The 21,297-nt window shown below is 37.9% G+C and overlaps 1 protein-coding gene across 8 annotated transcripts in view; it reads left to right on the forward strand.

Annotated features, from left to right (window-relative positions):
* The window catches only part of INPP4B (inositol polyphosphate-4-phosphatase type II B), a 319,336-nt gene that overhangs the window by 136,083 nt on the left and 161,956 nt on the right, over window positions 1-21,297 (forward strand). For all 8 annotated transcript variants that reach the window (XM_041411957.1, XM_041411958.1, XM_041411961.1 and 5 more), the window contains one exon: window positions 415-531. In XM_041411957.1, the coding sequence (XP_041267891.1) occupies window positions 415-531 (117 nt within the window). The remainder of the gene's footprint in view (window positions 1-414; window positions 532-21,297) is intronic.

Consider the following 21,297-nt stretch of genomic DNA (forward strand, 5'->3'; position numbering starts at 1 on the left):
GTGAAATCTTTAGTTTATTTAAATTAAGATGAAATTGTGGTACTTTCAAAAAGTGTCATGGGAATAAGAAAGGGTTTGGTTATTATGAGTTGTATTCCAGAACTTGATACTGGCTGAGCTGTTTAAAAATGTGATACTAGGCTCTGCTTCAGAAGCACTTCATATTCTTTCCAGTTAAAAACACTTTCCAGGAAGTTGTTGTGGTTTTGTTTGGGTTTTGTTTATTTGTTTTTCATTTTCCTGAGAAAGTTTTAAGGCTGTTTGGGTTTTTTTCATTGATTGGGTAGTGAAACTGAGCTGTTACCATATCTCTGCTGTAGACAGCTGACACCTTTTGGGTTTCTGTACCTCCACAGTGACATTCCTCACATTGCTCAGCTGTTACCTTACTGAGTGTTTACTCATGTTGCACAGGGTACAAAAGATCCACTGTTTTTGACTGGTGTGACCTTCCCACCGGAATACCCAATCTATGAGGAAACTAAAATAAAACTAACAGTCTATGATGTCAAAGATAAATCCCAAGACACGGTAAGTGCTTTGCTTCAGTCCTTGCACAGATACTGAGGAATAAGTTTCTTGCTGTGTTGTTCTTTTGCTCTCATTAGCAAATTGGGGAAATGGTTTGATGTAAAATTGGTTTTGTTGTTCTCTTGTGCCTAAAATCTACTTTATCTGTTGTTGATATATTAGAGAATAGAGAAAGAGAATCATGCACTTAAGATGGGCATTTTGCTATTGGCTTTTTAACTGGTTACATGAGTCAGTACAGGTATTCCTGGCAAATAAAAGATTGCTCTGGTGTGCTTTTGAGGGCAGAGAACACATGGAATAGACTGAGATAGCACCACTGTGAATAATTTTTCAGAAATATATTTCTGGTAATATTTTACTTACATGCACAAACCAGAATGACAGTAGAGACTGTAACTTGGGAGAGAGCTTCTCATATTTTAATCTCTTGTGTGATGATATCTGCAGCTTTTCTGTTGCTGCTTTGTTATTGATTTGTAGCAGTCCAAGCTCTACAGTGTCACAGCTAAAGGTGAATCATTTGGGGTTCCGGTGTTGTACATTCTTGAATACAGAGTCAGCTTTTTATTCTTGGGAGTTACTCACTTGAACTGATATATGGAGGTCAGTGGGACAATCTGAGTGATTTAACTGCCATATAAAGAGCTTGAATAATATTCTGTCTGTTCCAGGTAATTTAAGAGAACCTTAGACAAAGGCTGAGCCTTTGTCTTAGCCTAGGACAGAGCTAGATGTCATCATAGGACCTACGCGAGATGTGTGTTTTGCTTCTGCGGCAGCTGGAGTCCAGCTGATAGGTTACTCTTAGACATCAAGAATGACCCTTGACACCTGTATTTAATTAACTGAATTGCTCTTTGCGTATCTGCAGTTGGCACCCAGCATGATTAAAGCAAGTGCAAGCTTATGTCCTGACTGTATATCTGTTCATTTTCTGTAAGAAGGAAATCAAAGGCATAATTTAAAGCTTGAGTCTGTCTTTGAACTTCTTACAAAAGTAAAGTTCTATGTTTTGAGAACTTGTAATTTTTTTCAGGTAGAAAATTATTGATCTATTTGTTTAAATTTTCAACCTTTCTGACCCAACAGGTTGGTTCTGTCCCCTCACTGTGCTCTTTCACAGGAATGTGTGCAGTATTTTAATCATAGAATCTGAATTTCTTCTCTGTTTAATAACTGGGAAGAGACATGTACATCCCTTTTATAATGTATATATTTTAAATTTGGTATTGGATTAGACTAGAGGGGCTTAAAATGGGATGTGCTCTTTATTCAGTAGAGTTGTCACCTGTGGACAGGTAACAGGCATTGAGTGCGGGGAGTTGGACTTTGTCCTTCTCTTCCAGTTTCATTCTGACTGACAAATGCTGGAAAATAATGCTCTGTCTGTAGGTGATAAAAGTGAACTGAGTTTATAGTACTTTTCCCTGTACTACTGCTTTTCTAGCTCCAGGCTCCTCTACTGCCACTTATGAAAGAGAAGATCTACCCTAGAGAACTAGTGTAATTTCATAAGCTTTTTGCAAATCTGTAAGAACTTTTTGTAACTGTTCTAACAACTGTAGTTCAAGACTAGAGTCTCTCCCAGGAAATCACATTGATGTAGCTTGTAAATCATGAGAGAATACCTTTCTCTTTTGTCATAGCATTTGTATTGTTCCTATGTGAAACATTCTAGATCTGTACTGTAGTATCTTTTTGTGGGGGGAAATATTAATCTCATCTTTGGTTTACATACATTTGGCATTTTTTACTACTGAGCCATTTTAACACTGGATGTAGGCAAGAAAAAATTAAATAATATGTAAGATGTAAATCAAGATGCGCTGCAGCGTATGTGAATGACCCCAGGCTACTCTGGTTGCAACTTCATCTGTGGCAATATTTGGACTTCTGTTTACATCCTAAAATCTCACTCATGAAAAACTTGACTTTCTTACCTGTAATTAATTAGAAACCATCACGCTTTCTATTAGTTTGGGTGACTTTTTTTCAAGTCTGGATGTTTATGTAAACTCATAAAAGTGAGGTTGAAATAAGCTATAATTTGATATTATTACCAGCATAGCTGCAACAGCACAAACCTCCATACTTGCTTCACAACCCAAGAAATTGGGTATGACCCTTTGGCAGTGAAACTACTCCAAGTGCTGTGGTGTCACAGCTCTGATTCTCCAGTCTGCAGTAGAACTGGCTTTCTTGTTTCTCAAAAAGTGCTGTCACATACTATGTCTACTGCATACCATGGCTACCGTTCCTCCAAACAGACAGGTAATCCAGTTGCGGGTGAAGGGGAATCTAGGCCTGCTAGGCATGTCCTGCTCTTCTGTGCTCCAGAGCAGACACCAGCTCAAATAACTGGGCATTTATGGCAGAAATAAACCATGGATTTGACTGTGAGATATTTTGCAGAAATTGTTTACAGTAATAATTCCACAGCATCAGAGCTGTACTACTGCTTGCCTCAGTTAGTAAGCTCAAAGTAGTTAATATCCCTTGTCACAAATATATACTTTAACTTTTCTTCTCTTGTTGCAGCTATAAGAAGTGAATTCTCTGCATTAATTAAACTCAGCAGGATTTTACTGCCACAAATAGAAAACTGTAGAGAAGGCGGGGAAAGGGCAGTGAGTACATCACTGGGTAAAGCCTTTTCCTGAGTTCTGTTAAACCTGACTGACTACACAAGAGAATTAGTTCTCATTTTCAGACCTGCTGGACTTTTACTATAACACAAAACTAACTAAATACTTCTTGAGTTGTGCACATAGGTGATAATATTAAAGTGAAAGAGGATGCTCCTCACTGAAAAACAACCAGAATTTATTTTTGGCCTGCTCTTTTAAAAAAATCTTAAAAATAACCTTTCAGTGCTAATATTCCTGTACCAGAAAGCTTTTAGTTACTTCACTCTTACCTGTCATTTAACTTACATTATATGAGAAGTATGGTTTAATTATATTGAAATACTGTGCAGCTGGGATCACATTCACTGTGCTTGACACACTGAATGTTCTGACTGCACTTTTCACTTTTTATGCATCTCTGTCTCATGTTAATTATATCTTGGCTGTGTCAGATTTTCTGTAATTGAGGCTTTTTAGTTTAATGAAACAGGGGTTTTGTTTGTTTTGAGTAGTCTTTCTAAGTGATTAGTTACTGTAAGTCTTCATGTAAATAGAAACTTTTAAGAAAGACTATGGTATTCCTAGTTTACTTTGATATACTTAGAAAAAAGTAGTTGAAATGCTTATGAAATATCCTTTAAATATATCCAGTGAAGCCACCCATATAGATTAGTGGGTAAATACCATTTTATGAAAAATGTAGAGTGACATCTGTGTCTACATCACAAAGATTTTTCTTCTTATATTGCCATGAGCAAATTTATGTTTTGCTGGCTTGAGAGACACTGTCTTTAGGACTTTATAAATTTAGGTTTTGTTGTAATGCTGGGGCTGTACCTGTTCTTTGTCATTGTCTAATAAGATCAGAATTATAGGCTTGTAAACTGTTGAAAAATTACCTCTGTCCCACTTTTGCACAAGCATGCTGTTCTTACCTTTCTTATAGGCACACAGGTTAGCCCGGTTTGGTCTAGCAAGTTTTAGAGCTGAAACCAGGTTCATTCTCTGGGACAATACTGCATAGCACAGGTCAGGTACCACTCCTACATGACAGAACCAGAGAGCTGATGATTTTGTGTTACACTGAGGGAAGTCTACTGCCTAATTAGGGAGGCAGCAGTTGTTGTTCTGTGTTTGGAATATGCGTATCCTGCAGCAAGAGTTATGAACCTCATACCCAGCTGGGCCACCTCTTTTTCATCCACACGTGGACAAGTGCTGGGAACAGAAGTAGGAGCAACTTTCTGTACATGCTGGGAACTTTCTATATGTTATCTTTACATCACCCCTTCAAAGATAATCTCCTTTGCATGGATATTACTACTGTAACTCACGTGCGACACTGAAGGTTACACACAGCCATTCCAATGTTATCCCCTGAGAGCAAGGAGAAATATTTGACAGTCTGGTCTTTTTTTTTTACTTCCTAAATTTTATCTTAATCACTGAGAATAAAATTAGATTAATTTGATAATTTTTAGAAGTAGGGGGGCTAGAAGTTCTGTTTTGGATATGGGAACATATGTTGTGAAGTGGCAATTTTAGATTACTTAGGCTTTAAATTACATGTCTTTTAAGTCTTGGGGTTTAAATCTTCTATTAAACCTGTTCACTAGGAATGAAATATTGCAAAAGGTTTTGCTGTGTGTGTTTCTTGATTTTGCAAGTGTCCCTGTTAAAAGTGAATCCTGCTGGGGTGAGTGGAAAATGAAGACTTTCCATCATGACAGAGGCATTTTGAGTTCAGCTGTGAAACCAAATCTGAAGCGACAGCATTCCATGTTCCCCATGGGCATTGATCCCTGTCACACCACCACCATCATGCAGTTTGGTCTTTGGTGCTTTGCCATCTCTGCTGAAGAGACACAGGGCTGGAACATTAGGAGTACTGCAGAGCAGTTGTAAAATGCATTAGCAGAGATAAATGTGAAATCTTGTACCTCACCTTCCTGTTCTCTGCCTGCACCAGAGTGCACTCAGTCCCTCACTCCTTTGAATGCTAAAAATACCGAAACAGTTTCTCTTCAAAAACTGAAGCAAAGTGCTGTACTTTGTTTAAAGAAAAAAACACTTAAGTCTTCCCTTTGTCAGTTGTGTTCACTGCCGTCTCTGCAGGATTTGCAGAGAAATATTGCCTTAAATTAGAAACTCCTTTTATCTCATTCTCCATAACAGAGCAGTACTGTGGACTACTACAGTCCTACCCACACAAATACTTGCACTAAAGCTTTAGATGTTCATGTTTCTCTTCAAAATCTATTATTTTTTTCATAAATATATATTTGATGATAGATTTAGTTTTCCTTTTGCATCAGGCTAGATGTTCTTACTAAACATCATTATTAGGATGAGGAGAGGAATGTTTTTTGATTCTTTGAGGTACCTGAATATTGAATCCACCTAAAGTATTATTGTCAGTCCTTCTCTGTATTTTTTAAAAGTCTTGGATACAAAAAGAGAAATTCAAACTACTGACTTTCCTTTGGGTTTATATTGATATAAATTCTTTGTTTGCAGTGGCTGAGGGTACAAATAGGTATCATATATGATATGTATGCCTGTAAGAGAATTGCGGATAAGTGTCAAGACTGGTAAAGTTACTGTTAAAGTCCATTTGTATGCAACCTTACTGCTCTTTGCACCTCACCCTTGAAAATTTAGTGGGAGGATTTGGTGTTGCAAAAATCTTTCTCCCTTTGAAACTATCTACTATGTTTTATCCTACCCTTTTATTACTTTTTTTCTTTTCTTATTGAGGCAAACTCCTCCCTATTGCTGTATCTTCAGGGAAAATTGTAACCTACTATTCATTAATTTTCCATTTTCTTTTCCTTTTCCACTTACTCTGCCAATCAAATGCTATTGCTGCCTCACATCAGTCAAAGGTTTGTTCTAAGACCTGACATTTGGGAAAAGTTTGTAAAAGTACCTAGCAATGAGACCAATGGTATTCTCTAAAAGTTTAAAAGGTTGCCTTGAAAATTTCTTAGAAAGAAACAAATTAGTAAATGATAACATTTTCCTGTAAATTTTATTTTAATCAGCTAGGGATTTCAGTAACATAGGCATGATTGTTGCAGTCTCTGTAGCACTGCCTAAAATGCTTGCAAATATATCATTCTTGTATATCCTTCATTGCTCTGCCCCTCACTAGACCAGCACAGATCACATCAGAACAGTCAAACAAATCCAAGGTGGCTTTTGCACTGCCCTGTCATTTCTAATGATGACTTCTAGTGTTCAAGGGGCAAGTGCCTTGTGTGGAAGGCTGGGATGTTTTCCTCTGAAATATGTATGCTGCAGCAAATAGAGGATACAGAGGATGGCACAGTGTTTCTGTAGTCAGGGTGGAGCAACCTGGCTGTGAAGACATGCCCTCAAGTTGTAGAATATGCTTCTGTCCTTTCAGAGGGTTGATCTCCTTTCCCTCTGAGTGCCTTTGACGCTGACACCCCTGGACAAGGCACTGGAGGAGTGGCTCCTCAGGAGGGATGGCTGGTGCTGCCAGCAGGCTGGGTACTGAAGCCCTCACAGGGAGCCCAGGCACTGCAGGGGTGAAGGATTTTCTTGAACTAAATGCAGCAACATGGAAATGTTTGAGTCACTTCAAGGATAAGATTTGTTTGTTCTCATTGATAATTTTTTCTTTATTGTCAGTTTTTTATTTATTGATCAGTTCTTCCAGCTCAGATGCGTGGGTACCCAGACATCAGCTGGTCTTGCTATTAAACTCTGGGGCAAAAAAGGCATTTTAAGTACCTCTGCTTTTCCCTCATCCTTTGTCTCTGTGTGCCTCTGCATTCATTAAAGATGAGGTTCTCCTTAGCCCTCCTTTTGTAGCTAACGTATTTATAGAAACATTTGTTACTGTCTTTTATGGCAGATGCCAAATGAAATTCCAGATAGCCTTTGGTCTTTCTAATTTTCTCCCTGCAAAAGCTAATGGAATCCTTGTTGTCCTCCTGCATTGCTTTCCCTTTCTTCCAAGGGCCACAAACTTTTTCTGCTTGAGTTCCAGCCAAAGCTCTTTGCTCATCCAGCCCAGTCTTCTTTCCCACCAGCAGCTCTTTTTGCATGGGGGGAGCCTGCTCCTGTGTTTTTAAGATTTTGTGAGGAGTGTTCTTCCTTCCTGGACCTCTTTGTTCCTCAGGACTGCTACCCAAGGGACTCTGGTAACCACATTCCTAAACAGGCCAAACTTTGCCTTCTGAAACTCCAAACTGGCTGTTCTGCTGACTCCCTTTCCTTTTCTGAGACTTGAAAACTCATTATTTTGTGATCACTGTGCGCAAGGCAGCCCCCAACCAACACATCACCCACCAGCTCTCCTCTGTTCACAAAAAACAGGTCCAGTGTGGTGCCCCACTGGTTGGCTCACTCACCAGCTGTGTCAGGAAAGCCTCTTTCCCACATTCCAGGAATCTCCTGGACCATTTCCTCTCTGCTAGGTTGAATTTCTTGAAGATATCTGGGAAGTTGAAGTCCCACCATGAGAACAAGGACTACTGATAGTGTGACTTCTCCCAACATTTTGTCCGCCTCTTCATCCTGGTTGGGTGGTCTATCTGTCTTGTTGCCCTTCCCCCTGATCCTTTCCTGTAAACACTTGACCCTATAGTAACCATCATTAAGCTCTAGACAGTCAGAACCCTTCCTAATACATGGAGCTACCCCACCACCTCTCCTTCCTTGCTTATTCCTTCTGAAGGGTTTGTAGACATTTGTAGATATTACACCCATTGTAGAGATTGATGTATAACAGAGTGAAGTATCCAATCAGGATTGAAAATATGAAAAGAAAGGTGTATGGAACAGCAAGTTTGCTCTTGCTTTTGTGTTACGAAAGCAGGGACTCAGAGGTTAGAAACAGATTTTTCTTTTGAGGTTTTGGGGTGTGTGTTCTGTGAAATTGAAAACAGCAAATTCAGTCTGTTAGAACAGATTTTTCTTCCTCTACCATGTTCCTCACAAAATTGTCTTTTACAGTTATGTTTACATTTGAAACATTGTACTTAAAAACTAAAGCTGAGCAAATAATGCTATTAAAAAATTACATTAGAAACATATGCACTGGATGTAATGTAAGACTTTATCTTCTTGAGCAAATTTTTGCTAGAAGAGCATAGTAAATTGCTCTCAAAGCAAATGAGTTAAATGTTTTGTATTATGCTGTATTTTAAATATTTGATGAATAAACATGAAATGCTTGTGTAGTCATTTAGGATTTCCAATACTGTTAGAAGTGCATGTATCATTGAATTTTACAGTAATCAAAGCCTCTTTATGTAATCATTATGCAGTATTTTACAGAACTAAATTCCCATGTGGCTTAAATTCTCCATACTTGGCTTTCTTCATGCCAGAAATGAGGATTTTGTTTTGATCTGTTCTTTGTTTTGTCCTGTTCATCATGGATTGTGTGATCACAGAGGGAGGGCAAAAATCCCTGCCTTCAAGCATACATTTTCTTTAAGGATCTGTTTGCAGCTTGCATAGTGATGGCCAGAAAGCCAGGAGAACAAAGGAAAAATGCAGCCTTGTAGCGTGGTCAAAATTTAGTGTATGTGGTTCTCTCAAAATCTCAGCAGCATAAATGTGAGTGGACACTATTAACAGCAACAATTGTGGAACCATGTTTCAGTGTACAAAGTTACTGTGTTCAACAGAGCATCAGCTGCTTTGTAGTGTTCTGGCACTTTGTGTTATCTGAGATGTCCTTTCACTAAGGAGTAAACTGACTTCCCTTACCTTGAATTTATTACTTTTAGGTGAGATCATGGATTATAAACAAGGACTCACTTGCACAGTGTCATTAGTTATGTTTCTGTTTATTCTTTTTTTGGTGTTTGTTTTTTTCACCATTCTGCAGGGATGAGAATTTAGTGCATTTTGTTCCCCCTCTCCTCTGTCCACCCCCCCGCCTCACCCTCCACCACCCCTGAGTTCTTCTCATTACAATCATGGTATTTTAAAAGCAAGAATAGCTGAATACTTTTATAGTACCATGCAGCTGTTGATGTTCTTGCAGTCTTATAATCCTTAAATCCTTTGCGGTATACACAGTCTCACTAATGTCAAATGAAAAAGCTGGAAGTCACAACGATCCAAAACTACTTTAATAAGATTTCATTTTTCTATTCTTTATGGTTTTTTTCCCCACTTCAGAGTAGGGAACAGGACAAGTTTCTGTTTTACTGGGTTTTTCTGCTCCAGCTTTCCCTGCAGGCTTCAGCATATTTCAGTAAGGCACAGCATTTAAGGCATAACCAGTGTAATGGCTCATAGACCTATCAAGGTAATTCAGAGCAGAAAACAAAGATGGCATTAGCAGAAACTGTTTTATCAGCTTTGACTGTAAAACACCTGAGCCACCTTCTAGTGAAATTTAGAGGTCTCTCACTGGAGGGAAAATAGAGAAATGCATTTTGTCTGCAAGCTGATAAGCAGACATGTTGTCATACACGTGTCAGGAATAGTAAAGAAGTAGAACATTTGCACCATTTCTAGTGTATGTATTCTTGTGAGATAAAATAAAGTTTTTGAGTGTGTGTATGTTATATGTTAGTCTGACTGAGATATCTGACTTGACAACCCTTTCTGGTGGAATCTGAAGTCTTCTTACTTCATGCGTCTCACCGTTACATATAGTTGTCTACATTGCTCAGGTTTTTGGTTCTAAGGTAAGACCGTGGGCATTTGTCACTGTATTTTTAGTGAAAGAAAGAAAATTACTAGATCTCTGTGGAGCAGAAGTCTGGGTCTTTTAGCACAAAATTGTGCAGGTGTAACTGTCTTAGAAATTTGTGACTACTGTTTCCATCAAAATCTGGCAGCAGCAGTTGGGGCAGCCCTTCAGTTTTATTTTCCCTACTTTACTCTACAGCAGTTTTACTGGGTGTATTAGAAGTGCATTGAGAGTTACAAGCTATTTCCTTTCATTGCAGCAGCATCTGCACTGTGAGTAGTTGTATGTAGGTATGTTTTGTCTTAAAATGCAGATCCTTAAGTTTGTGTTGGAGAAAATAATTTCTCTGTTGAGAACCCTTCAGACAAGGTTGTTTGCTTCTGAACAGAAAATCTGTGCCATGAGGGACAAATGTGATTTTTTTTTTCCTGTAGAAGACAGCAGTTAGTATGTTTTTGAGATGCTTGGAAGGCTTGGATTTTGACACACAGCTGCCTCAGTGAAATCGAACTCTGAGGTCCTTGATTTGTTATAGCTGTAGATTCTCACTGCCTCTGTTCCTGGGGAATAACTTGGCAGCTTTTCAAAAAGAAGTAATTGGTAGGCTCTTGCTAAAGAAATTATCTCTGAATGTGGAAGCTCTGGACAGTTACTGCCCAATTATTGCTACCTTGTTCTGAAATAACATCATCCCTGTGAGACAAGGAAATTTCTGAATAATTAGCTGGGTCCAAATGGCTTTCAGGCTTGGGTATGACAGAAGACTGTCCTTGCAGTATAAATTAAAGTATAGGCACATATACCAAATTTCATTGAGAGACTTCCTGAGAGACTTTTTTCTGTGTACACTGTACAATAAACTCTGTACAGGTCATGTCCACAGTTTTATTGCCCATTAAGATGACCTTGGCATTATCAGTTTGCAATCCTCTCCTGGTGAATAAATCTGACTGGACTTTGAATTAGTCCTGTACAGAGTATTTTATAGTTGGGCAGGGGTGTATTCTTTTCTCTACTACTTTCTTAATGTTCCTCAGGCAGTAGCTCAGTGGCCCCTGGAAAAGGCTCCTGTAGGACGGACCACAGGGCTTGAAGTTTTCATGTCTGTTTTCAGACAGGTGAAACCTCATCATCAGCAGTGTATTCAGTATGAAGACAAAAAGCCTGTTGACTCCAGTTGCATTAAACTCCACAGGAATAGGATGCTGGCATTCTTAATATCTGAAATATTGTTCCTCAAAGTTCATGAGCTATCTCTTGAAGGAGCTGAAGAGACAGTAACAAGAAGTGAAGGGATGCTATGTAGTTTGAAAAAGCAAAGCATTTTTTGCCTTGGTTTTGGTTTGTTTCCCCCCTTTTCCTGCCAGTTAATTTTTTTTTTTTCAGATTGCAGTTTGGTTTGCCTGCTAGGTGTGCAGCCTGTACTGTATGCTCAGCATGGACCATGCTGTTTATTTGATGTTTCTGAAACTCTTAAATTAAGCTGCTTTTAGAGTTACCTGATTTTTTTTCCACACTTATTTAGGACAAATTGTATGTAGTCCTTGAACTACTAGTGACTATAGGTCCTTTACACAGGAAAAAGCTGCAAATTCAGATTATTTAGGCAGAGTAATTAATTCCTCCTATGATCTGAACACCTAGCTCAAGTAACATAAAATATTCTGGATTGTCAATTTCCTCTTTAAGAGAAATTGTCAGGAAATTTTTATTTATTATATTTGCATCTGTGACATAATCACAGTGAATCTTGTGAGACTACATAGCTCAGACACTTCTTTTGATTAGGTCATAATTATTGATGTCTTTTAATTATTAAAAATAGAATGGGCAATAAATTCTTTGCTTCTTTAGTGAGTGGCTGTCATCCATAACAGTTTATTGAGATGCTGTAAGTTAACCTGCACAGCATCATGCTTAACAGTCAATTAAAATGGAAGTAATTGGTCCTGACTTTGGGAATTCAGCACTGTAGATCCTGTGTGTTTAAGACTAGGTTTTTTGTATCCTGGTTGCTGGATACTTTCCATAACTGAGATTGCACTGTCTGAAACCAGATACAATAAGTATTTTTATATAATGATGGCAACTTGTTTAATATGGGAATGCAAAAAAATTCTAGATTTTCAATAAGGCGCATAGCTTTATTACAGATAAAAAGCAAAGTTTTATTCTATAGTCTATAGTCTGTTTTCTTTATTCTATAAAGAAAAGAAAACATGTATTTGCAGGTGGTTTTAACATTCGTTATGACTTCTAAATTAGAGATAATAAAAGTAAGCAAATGTGGTTTGGGAGTGTGCAGATGTTTTCCTTTACCCTCTTCCCCACCAAGTGATGAGAGGACAGGGATTTAACCTAGAATTAAGCAAAACTGGTGTTGAAAATGAGCTTCTAAGGCAACCTCTGGACTGGGGAGAAGATATGCTTTGCTGTAACATCCTGTAGTCCTTCTCTACCAATACCCAGACCTGGTAACCTGGGAGGAGAAATGTGGTGAGTATCTGGTCAACATCCCAACACAAAGTGCAGAGTGGAAGGTAGATGCCAGGAAAAATCTTAAGGGCCTAGATGTGATCAAGAGGACCAATCTAATAGTCCCTAGCAAAGTAGACCCATCATTGCTCTCTTACATGTCTCACCACACTAAAATGCTGTTTTGGCTGTTCTGTTCCTTGGCTGCTGAAATTTGATTTTGTCACATGATGAGTAGGGGATGGGGAGCATCTGTCCAAGTGGAATAATTATTAGGGTTGTGATAGGAAGAAAGAGGTTGAATTAGAAGATATGGTCAAACTTTGTTGAGTTAAATAGCCCACACCATTCTGTCTCAGGTGTGCATTCAATTGGAGCTGGCTTTGTTTGCCTACAAATAGAGCAGGATCTCTGAAATGGGCTTCAAGTCCTAATTCCTCTGATATTTGCCATTGGAAAGAGTGATGATATGTGTAAGGCATTGGAAGGAGTTACTGGAGAGATAACCATCAATACTGTGGAGTCTTAAGATAACATATCTTTGCCTTTGTGTTTGTAGTGAAAAATACAGAATTAGCTAAAATATTAATATTGCAAAGACTCAGGTGTTACATAAGGTAAGTAATCTCAAAGCTCAGGTAAAATGAAGGAGACCACAGGTTCCCCTACAATTGCTTTGCTAATCCAAAGTTTGTGTAATTACATTGTATACCTGTAGTTTGTGTGATTGTACTGTGTACCTGCTTACTCTTGTTTTCTGGGCCTAAGGCACAGGAAGTTTACTGAAGTTGTTATTGTCATTTGCTTCCACATTTGCCAATATTGTAACACTGGGTGTAACAAATTATTTGTCATGTTGAGGTTAGGGAAAAAAATTAAAAAAAAAAAAAAGTTTCAAACTCTATTAACGTGGAACTTAAAGCATTAATAACTAAAACAACTGCAAGTAAACTGTGTGTTTCATTATTCTTGAAAAATGCAACCAATATATGCTGATATTACTAGCAAGTGCAATATGATGAATTTTGCAAGTATTTTTCTTAATATCTTAAAAACATGTTCAGAGTATATCAAGTTGTTTAGTGTGCTTGCCTACACCAAAATAGTAATTTCAAGTACTTTATTTAGTTTTATTTGTGGTTTCTCATTTATGTGATGTATTCATGTCTTGTTCAAGATTAGCCCTGCAAAAGATGAGAAAAAGCCTTCAATGCTTTATTAAAGTAATTTAATTTTTCAAAAAATTTAAGTTGGCTTTTCCAAAGAAAGAAACATTGTAATTACTATTAAACTAATGTAATAATACTGCATTATTATTAGCAGTTATTTTAAGCAGATAATCACTTTATCTTAAATTAGCCTCTCCTGTTACTGTAAGGCCATTCACCTCTAATAACACCTCATCTTCCTGCAGAACGCAGTGGTTAATGGAGGCATTTGGTTTTGGCTCACATTTTTAAAATGCTTTAATTTTCTTGTCTTCCATGAAATTTAAACTGTTTTAAAAGATGATATTAGACAAAGTACCCTTTAAATGTTTGAAATAAAATTCCAAGAATGTTTACCTAGTGTGTTTGATTTCTCTTGAAGTAGGTTTTGTTTGGTTGGATTGGGAGATACTTTCAGGGGGAAAAGGGACTGTTCTAGTAAGGTCCTTGGCCTGATAGTGCTTTAAACTTCCTAGTTTAAAGCTGGCTGGATGAGTCAGAATTTCCACGTGGCATAATTCCTGGAGCTTGAGCTGGCAGGGAGTCTGTGGGCAGGGTGCTGCTTGCAGCCTGGAATACAAGTTAATATCTCAGCAACGACAGCGTTTGCAGGAGACAGGGCTAAAATTCTGAAAGGTGCATGTATTTACACGAAGGTTGCTTCATTCATTTTTGGAAGGCAGCTTAAGTTGTTTCTTTTAATCTCTTACTTCTCCTGGTTTTCAGATCAGTAAGGAGATCACATGTAGGTGGATTATTTTCTAAGCTAGGTGTAGAGATTGGAGTTTGTACCCAAGAGCAGTGTGTGCTGTTTAGTGCTCTTTTTTCTGTGTGGTGTTTCTAGAGTCAATATTAACAAAGTCCTATGGAAGATGAAAACAGTCTACACCGAAATAAAGAATAACACTGAAAGTTTGCTACATATTAATAGAGCAGTTCCTATTTATGCGGGAGGAATTTGTATACCTGTATTTAGAGTCATGCAGTCTTAGAAAAGGTGCTCCTTTTGGAGGTATAGTTTCTTCAGGATGTTTAAAGGAAAAGGCTGAAATGTAGGCTACAGTATCAGGTTGTTTTTTTGGTGTTTTTTTTTTTGGGGGGGGGGGTTTTTTTTTTTGGTTTTTTGTTTTTTGGTGGTTTTTTTGTGTTGTTGTTGGGTTTTTTGTTGTTTGTTTTTTTTTTCTCTTTCTAAATCTATATAGTCCTTGTTGCTGCTGATCAAGTTCACTGTCTCTCCTTAAGCTTTCAATTTTTAGGGAAGGAAGTTGCAGTAGTGCTTGTATTGTTACATTTGGTTAGCTTCAAATCCAGAGCTGGAAATGTACGAGCTCTGTTAACAAATACTTTTCTCTAGTGTCTGTCTGGAAGTGGAAGTGATGTGTGGCTGCAGTATTTCTCTGGTGGTATCACTTCAAACACAGAGTTGTTTGCATCATGTACTGAGTGCTCTCGCTTCTTTCTTCTGAGGATTCTGTAAAAGTTACTGTTCACAATATTTTGATACTTAATAGTAACTCGCAGAATTTATTTCCTGAAAAATTAGTTGTGCAGATAAGGATAGTGACTGCCCTGATAATCTGAAAAAATCTGCATGTGTAACACCTGTTTTTAAAATAAAAGCAGTATTATGCCAGGGAAATAGAGCCTCTTGTCATGTGGGGTATAATTTCTACATGGAAAGAGAGAAAGACTTAAATTAAATGTACTCGTCACAGGAGTTAGCAATGCTTTGACTAAGACCCAGGAATGATAAGAGCTGAAGTCATACCTTACTGCAGGTACTGGGAGGCTTTAGACAGGTGGGTTTGAATCAAGAACAGGGCTGGAGCACAAGAATGCAGACCTCCATTTCAGGACTAAATCCTCGCCATGAAAAAGGACGTGTTGAAGTAAAATGCTCCAAGAATAAGCAATGACATTGTGTTTAACTGAATTCTCCTGGCAGTCTTACAGATAATATTAATTGCAGAAGCTTTTGTGGCTGTAAATGATGTTTGCAGTGTGTTAGTACAAGCTGCATTTCCTTCCCAGGAGCTGTTAGTATGTTCACAATGTTTGAATTGAACATTGGATGTAATTTAACTCTGAAAATTTCTTGCTAAAGAAAATTTTCTTTGCAGTAAATGCACTTGAAAATTTACCTAATTACATGTCCAGAACTTATATTTGAATCCAGTCTTTTCAGATATAATGGGATTCTTAATCACTCTGTCCTTATTTGGAACTGAAAGGAAATTAGTTGAAAAAAGCAAAGAGTAAAAGGAAGAGTAGATGCCTCACTGATCTTCATGGAAATTGTTAAATTTGCTATGAACTTTTGATGTTGCTCATGGTACTTGCTGTTGTAGTTCCCTTCTTTCAGTTTCAGAAACTTGAAGAGTCAGGTCAATAGCCAATCAAACCTGTTTTGCCGAGGCCACCTCAGCACTCTCTGGTGTTTGACTGGTGTGTCTTGCACTGGGGCAAGAAGCATGGCCAGAGGCTGGTGGTGCAGCAGCAGCATCTCTAAAGGCTTGATAAAGGAGCTGAAAACTTCAGTGAAGTGTTTTAGCCAGCTTTATTTGCTCTGTTGATAAATTTACAGATTTCTGAAAAGTGCGTTTAAAAATAAGTTTCTTTTCAATGGCTTTATCAAATTGTGACATCCTTTTTGATGGTCCTACCTTGTTTATCTTTTAAAGCACAACATATCATACTCTTGAACAAAAGAGAGCTTTCTGGCATGAATTTCACTGAATATTTTTCATTCAGTTGGTCACTGCAAAGATAATTGATTATTACATAATTTTCATTCACCTTTAGAATTAGATTTATGTAAATTGTGATAGGCTCTGTTGCATGCCACTATTTGTTACTTTTTACCTTTTAGCATAGATTTACCAGAGCAGTGCAAAGAAAAAAGGCAGTTTATCCCTCATGACAAAGTTACTCCCTTAACAGACAGAGTATGTATGTCTACTTAGACTGTAGATGTTACTATTTACATGCTGTTGTCGCCTTTGGGGAAATCATAGCTTATACACTGGGCTGGCAAAAACCTGAAAGGTCTGGAATGGTACTAAGATTGTCTAAGGTGCTTTTTAAGAATGAAACATGACTTTTTAATGTTTTTAAATATTTTTTCTTTATGTTAGAACTTCCGCTGTAGCTGAAGAGTATGTTAAGTCTTATGGGTAGATTTTAGAAAGGTATTTAGACAGGAGATGCTTATACACCTGAAGATGTCAGTGGGCTGCTCAGTGGATTTGAATCAAATTAGACATCCAATTTCCCATTTTTTAGAGATTTGAGGTACTTTTTTTTTAGCCCCATGTACCTCCTCAGGCACTTTTAAAACTGCTTAAAGAAGTCTGTGAGCAGCTTTTTCAGACTACATGTACATTTGAAAAATGTGACCCTAACTTCTCCAGCGTGGTGCCCACCAGAACATCTGTTAGGAAACAGAGGTTAGCCTACCTACACAAAGCAATATGCTCCCTAAACTTTAAAGAGGAAGACCAAGTACTTTTCCAAGAATTAATTAATCAAGGGTCTGGATGAAACACATTCCTGGCCTTCAGGTCACTCTTCAGACCTGGTCCTAACAGTTGTCTTCAGTGGGAAAATGGAGAGCTCTCTCCTACAGTCAGATGGGGGGTGGGGGAAATATTTGCCTTAGACAGTGGTAAAGGTTTTCAGGGATTCTTTGGGCAGACTGGGGAAGAGATGTGTCTGTGTCCAGTCCTTGTCTTGGTGGTTATTATGCTCAGCTGAGTCGAATAAATTCAGTTATATGGTTGAAATGCTCTAAAAAAAAAAAGAAGGGAAGGAACCCAGGTTTTAATGCAGTTGCAGCAGGTATCTGTAGAATGAGACAAATGTTCTGGGGAGTGAAAATCAAGCAGGAGCAGTAGTGCCTTGGGAATGTAGAACCTGGAAACCCATGTCTGGCAGGTTTATAGACAATCAGCAACATGGCATTGAGATAATTTCTTTTCAGAAGAAAAGATGTCATAACTGTAATGAGGTGGTAATTCAGCAGAACAGCTTCCACTGAAACAGTTTGGACTGAATTCTAAAATATTACTAATGCAGTTTCCCTCACATTTATTTTGGGAAACTGAGTATGCCTAGTCTCAGTTGTAAAATTTTGTTTACCTTTCTTTGAACTCGAACACTATAACAAAATTTGGTCTTATATGTAACAAAATGGGATGTTAATAAAGAAAGGGGGTCAAAAAACTAATACATTTTGCTTCAATCTCCATCCTTTTTTAGTGAAAAACTTAGCAGTAAAACTCTTAAACTGAGATATGAATATGTGTTCATTATTCCTGTTCTTACAGTCACAGGAAAGTCTATGAAGGCTGTGATCCTTTGCTTCTAAATCTTTTTTATAAAAGACCACTGGAAAGGAAAGTAGGTGTTTAATACAGGAAAGAAAATGAATTTAGGAAATTCCAGCTCTGTCAGCAAGCTCTTTCTAAAATTCCTATTCTCTTGGGGGATTTTTTGTCAAAGAAATTGGCTTTGGGCTAAATGCATAACGATTTAAGGCTGAAGTATATGAAGACTTTGATACACGCACCTCTTACTCTGACAATGTGAATATATGTAATAATTATTATTTTTAAAATTAATTTTAAAAGTAGTTGGTTTTAGGTGCTTAAGTGTGATGGTTTGGTTTGGAAGAGGTTCTTGGGCCAGGTCAGTTTTGTGGGGGCTTTTTGTTATTGGTTTGAGGGTTATTTAGGTTTTTATATTGTTCATTTTAAGTAATTTGTGAGAATAGGGTAAGAAGAAGGAATGAGGAAGGTTGTGTGGGGGCTACAATACTGATCCTGTGCTTATATGGATCTATGTAATTAGCACAACAATACTGTAACTATTTTAAGCAGGGCAATTTTCATACTCTTTTATGCACCTCAGGACAAAACAGGAATTTGGGGTTCTTTGAACCTGTCCCACTGAGTACTGGATTTACATTGGCCAGGTGATTAAAAACTATGCCAGCTTCATAGCTGAGTTATGTTTGCTGTGGTCCAGAATAGCAGTCATAGTCCCCAGGGCAGTGCAAGCATAGTAGCAGTCATGGAGTGACCAAAAGAATTCAAGAGGAATACAGCTCAAAGGGTATTTCCAATTTTTCAATTACATTCAAAGATATGGTCATTCAGTTAAGTTGAAAATTAATCTTTTTCTGAAAGAGAAATAATTATGCTGAGTCACAAGGGGGTCTATTGTTTAAATTATTTTGGTATTATTCAAACAGTGACTTTCTTCTATTTTATCAGTGTGTGCTAAGAATATCTTTTTTGTACTCATGGATCAGGGCAATCCCAAGCAAAAATATGGGCTGAGTGGTGAATAGATTGAGAACAGCCCTGCCCAGAAGGACTTGGGGGTGCTGGTGGTGAAGAGGCTGGTCAAGACCCCACCATGGCACTCTCAGCCCAGAAAGTCAAATGTGTCCTGAGCTGCATCCAAAGCTCCGTGGACAGCAGGGGAGGGAGGGGATTCTGCCCCTCTGCACTGCTCTGGTAAGAGCCCACCTGCAGTGCTGCATCCAGCTCTGGGGTTCCAGCACCTGTAGGAGTGATTCCAGAGGAGGTCATGGAGATGATGAGAGGGCTGGAACACCTCTCCTATGGAGACAGGCTGAGAGAGTTGGGGCTGGGCAGAAGATGTGGCTCTGGGGTAACCTTATAGCATCTTCCAGGGGTGCCTACAAGAGGGCTGGAGAGGGACTTTTTACAGGGTCATGGAATGATAGGACAAGGAGGAATGGCTTCACACTGAGGGAAAGTAGGTTTAGATTAGATATTAGGAATAAATTCTTCCTTGTGAATTCTTCCAGGAATGGGGCATCCACAACTTCTCGAGACAGCCTATGTCAGTGAGACACTGACATAGGTTGCCTTGAGAAGTCGTGGATGCCCCATCCCTGGAAGTGTTCAAGGCCAGGTTGGATGGGGTTTGTGCCACCTAGACTTGTGGAAACTGTCCCCGCCCATGGCAGGGAGGGTTGAAATGAGATATTTTTCATTTGCCTTTGAACTCAAACCATTCTATGATTCTATGAAATATGAGAACATTAAATTGGAAGGCCCACTGTCCTCCAATTTCCAACAGCCCTAGTTTTAAAGTCTGAGAAACACTGATTTAAGTATCTCCCTTTCCTTTGATGCTAACACGTCATCACATTTATTTAAATAGTCATGCTTCGTTTTAGCTGTTGTGTTCTAATGCTAAATAAATTTCAACTATTTCCATTTTCTTACCTAAATTTCATTCTCCATTCTTATCAGCATCCTTAGTCCTGTTTCTTGAATGTGAATGGTAAGTGTTCACAGTATTGCTGATAAACAGGAAATAGATTTCCCCTTGTATCTGAAAAGAATAATTGTATTTTTTTTCAAAGTTGTTAATTTCTGATACTAAGCCTGCTTACTCCTGATATGCTTAATTCATTCTGCCACTGTGTTTTCTGAACCAACATGCTTCCAGCACATAGAGGAAGTGCTAGTTGTTCCTAATGAATGCATTGTCTTGTACTTAATATGTGTATATTTCTGTTATTCATATCTTCCATGGGTAATTCCTTCTGTAGCCCATTGTGGTTTTATTTGTTACAGATTCTGTCTTTTATATTTCATTATAAAGCTTCTACAACTTTTGTTGTAGCATTCAGTGAAAACCTGAAATAAAATTGTCCCCACTGAATCTCAAGGAAATCTCCTTACTCTTTCAGCTCTACATTTCCTGATTAGCCAGTCTGTTAATCTCTCTAATTCCTTTCCAACTCAGTAATAATTTTTGGAAAGGTGCTATATCAAATGCTTTGTTGAAGTTCAGAAGGTAAGAACTACTGCATTTCCTTTTGTCTAAACAAGCAGTTATCTTATTGAAGGAAATTAAATTAGTCTGCTTGATCTCCTCTTAATGAATACATCTGTTTTTCTAATAAGAATATATACTGTATGTATGTATATATATTGTGAAAACCATCAGAAATAGTCACCCAGTCAGTGAATGCAAAGTCATGGCTAAAACTTAAATTAAACTGGAAATGTCTAGAATAACTTGCAGTTTATAGTAAGATACCAGCCAGAGCATATACCATCCCTTTAATGCTACTGACATTGGAGGTGTTAAACTATAAAAAGCGTGAAGTATTCTGAACTGATGGGACTTGAGAAAAAGGAAAATCCAGAAATGCATTAATGAAAGTCTGAATCGTAACTGGTGGAGTTCTGGAGTGGTGGGTGTTTTTTTGTTTTTATTTCTTTAGCATAATTGGGAGGCTTGATATCTGTGAGATCTTTCTGACATGTGAGGGTTTGTTTTTAGTCTTAAGAGTCTAATATGCAGGGTTAATTCTGGGGTTTTTATTTTATATTAAATGATTTATATTCCTAAATACTTTCCATATCACTCACTATTTTTTGTTTCACATTGGCTAGTACCTACCATAGTTTATTTGCAAAGTGTTTCTGACTGCAACTTTAAATCTATTTGGATCTCAGCCTCCTAGTGTGTTCCAGACAGCAGCAGGTGAGTTGAACAAAACCAAAACATGCTGCTTCATCATGGCGGATCTGTCTTAGCTTTTTCCCCTTCTCAGTTTTAGAGTCTTTAGCCAGCTTTAGCCATTCTTTTTAGTGTTAACATTGAGCTAGAATAACAAGTCAGAAATAATGCAGATTTCTTTGAAACACAGGGTCGCCTTCATTGTTGAAAGTCAAGTGATAAGTCTCCTTCAGTCAGTCTTAACTTTTTGTCCTGAAAG

This window comes from Onychostruthus taczanowskii, unplaced genomic scaffold, assembly GCF_017590055.1.
Source record: "Onychostruthus taczanowskii isolate IOZ18803 unplaced genomic scaffold, ASM1759005v1 scaffold38, whole genome shotgun sequence".
In the NCBI taxonomy this organism is placed as follows: domain Eukaryota; kingdom Metazoa; phylum Chordata; class Aves; order Passeriformes; family Passeridae; genus Onychostruthus; species Onychostruthus taczanowskii.